Source organism: Simochromis diagramma, unplaced genomic scaffold (genome assembly GCF_900408965.1).
Source record: "Simochromis diagramma unplaced genomic scaffold, fSimDia1.1 OVJJ01000371.1, whole genome shotgun sequence".
Classification (NCBI taxonomy): domain Eukaryota; kingdom Metazoa; phylum Chordata; class Actinopteri; order Cichliformes; family Cichlidae; genus Simochromis; species Simochromis diagramma.
The window spans coordinates 1,766,838-1,769,215 of NW_024386920.1; the positions used below are offsets into that span (position 1 = coordinate 1,766,838).

Consider the following 2,378-nt stretch of genomic DNA (forward strand, 5'->3'; position numbering starts at 1 on the left):
CCCCAGTGATAGCAGTTTAAATAAACATGAAAGCATTGATTTCCTCTGGGTAATAAAGCCTGTTTTTCTGCACTATATTGTCTTTATTTGATTGGAATTAGGGGCACAAGTAACAGATCCTGCTTGGTTCTGCAGGATAAGTGCAAAATGTAGATATTTGCATCAGTTATACTGAAGCGTCCCAGTCCCAGAGAGCATGACATCTCAGAATGACAAGATCAAATGGGAGTTGTGAAGGATATTATTTTGGGCTGTGCTTTTTATCCCCCTTCCTTGTTTGAATGCATCTATTTATAAGGTGCCTACAGAAATATTAACATTATAAAATAGAAGAAACAGAGATAAATATTTGTGTTGATTTATTTTTTATTACATTTTATATTTTTCACTGCAAAAGAGAAAAATGACAGTGACAATAAATATACATTCACAATAAAAAATACTCTAGATTGCAACGAAACATTCAAGTGTACTTAGCCTTTAGAAAATCTAGAAGATGTAAACATGACCTCCCCGAAACACTGCACCTCCTCACCCAAAGAGTCTCTCTCTCTTTCTCCCGTCTGTAAAGGTATAACGTCAACAAAACACATTTACGCATCTATGCGCGAGTCTCACAAAGTATGAAGCCACGTCACACATCGGGCTCTGATTGACGGAGCAAGCTAACATTCTCGAATGTCTGGTGGGAAACCTTTTTTTCTTTTTTTTGGTAGTTTTAGCGGACTCGTGTCCAGTCTGTGTCCTTTATAAACGGAGCTTCACCGGAGCGCGCGGCGGCCTCGGCGTCTCCAAACCTCCAGTGTCAGTTTGAGCGCTGCCGGCTGCTCTGACCAAAGGCCGGGCTCTTCTCCCTTCAAACGTGTCATTAGAGTCTGAACTTCAGCGTCCGCTTAACTGATCACGCACCTCTCTTTGTCTTTGCCGTGGCCGCCTCCGATGGCCTTTTCTTTAATGTACATGAGGTCGCTGTGCACGCTGGGTCTCCGGGCGCACGGGGTCACCACGCCGTACGCTTCCCCGATGTCCTTCAGCTTCTTGTTTTTCAGAGACTTTCTGTGCAGCATGTCACAGTACTGCACCGACACTTTCCTGTGAAGGTCGGGGCTCATTTCGTGAGGTAGCTTGGCCAGGGTAAACAGAGTCTGAAACATCTTATCCACGTTCTCGTTGCGCTTTGCGGAGATCTCGAAGTACGCGCACTTCTCGTCCCCGGCCACCAGCTGCTCGATTTCCTCCTGCTGAACCTCCCGGTGAAACTCTCTGTCACCCTTGTTCCCGCAGATCACGAGAGGGACGTCGATGTTCTCTTTGATCTTGTTTTTCAGGCACATTTTGGTCTCGTAGATCTGCCGCTTGAGCCGCTGCACCTCCTGGAAGGAGTCTCGGTTGTCCAAGCTGAAGACGAGGAGGAACACGTCACCTGAAAGCAGAGAATATTATTTTGTTTAACCGCCTTTGCTTTTGTTTAACGTGTTTTCATTTTCTCCCTGTGTGTATGCACAGTTACAATAAAGCACAGGAGGCTCTGCTGCACCCTGCAGCCACGCGCTAAAGCGCACGATGTGCGTTCTGACCGAGTGCGTGCAGAATTTAGAAAGCCCGCATTTGCTTTCTGAGTTTACATAAGGATTCTCTGGTATAAAAAAGGGGAGTGATAAGAATGTGGATAAGTACCTGTCAGTATTGAAAGCCTCCTCATAGCAGGGAAAGGATGGTTTCCGGACGTATCCAGTATGTCCAGCTGGTAAACGTCCCCCTTGATGCTGTACACTTTCCTGTGAAAGTCCTCGATAGTGGGCGTGTACTGCTCGTCGAATCTCCCGTTCAGGAATCGGGACACGATTGCACTTTTGCCAACTTTGGTGGATCCAAGAATCACCATCCTGTAGCAGTTCTTTGCTGGGATGTCAAAATCGCTTTCTGAGGGCGACATTTTTTTGATCATGTTTAAACCCGGGGCTGGATGTGCACCGTTCGTCTGTGCGTAAAAGGCAGGTGAGCAGCCTTCTGTGTGTCTCGGTGCTCTCACTTGCGCTCTAGTGTGTTTCTGTCTAGATGCTGAGCCATATTTATGCGCGAGGCTGACCCCGCCTCTTGTCCGCGTCACAGCTCGGTGAGTACTCGGTGCCCAGTTGAGTGCAACGAAAAGCGGAGCAAACTCCCACCGGTGCGTCAGTCTGTCACTTCTAATTAAGATGGGGAGAGAGCGCCGGGAAACAGAACCAAACAGACCGTCCGAAAAACAGAACATTTGTAACAGTGCGGGGCAGGGCGGCGGGGTCTGTGCGTAACAGCCAAACTAAAAAAAAACTTCCAGCACTATTACAGAGTTAATAATTGACGCTTTTTTCCGGCGTTTAAAACCCGCTTTGGCA

The 2,378-nt window shown here is 47.2% G+C and overlaps 1 protein-coding gene across 1 annotated transcript; it reads right to left on the minus strand.

Moving 5' to 3' along the window:
- Nucleotides 1-348: 348 nt before the first annotated feature.
- LOC120736602 (dexamethasone-induced Ras-related protein 1-like) lies at nt 349-2,059 on the minus strand. Its single transcript, XM_040036845.1, has 2 exons — nt 1,678-2,059; nt 349-1,423 (listed from the first exon to the last, which is right to left on the minus strand). Exons 1-2 carry the CDS (start codon nt 1,946-1,948, stop codon nt 894-896), a joined length of 801 nt encoding a protein of 266 aa, XP_039892779.1. The 5' UTR covers nt 1,949-2,059; the 3' UTR covers nt 349-893.
- Between the last annotated feature and the right edge of the window lie 319 nt (nt 2,060-2,378).

Coding starts and splice junctions, on each gene's coding strand:
- LOC120736602 (XM_040036845.1), bottom strand. CDS start 1,948: ATGATCAAAAAAATGTCGCCCTCAGAAAGCGATTTTGACATCCCAGCA. Junction 1,424..1,677: donor GAGGCTTTCAATACTGACAG/GTACTTATCCAC, acceptor CTCTGCTTTCAG/GTGACGTGTTCCTCCTCGTC.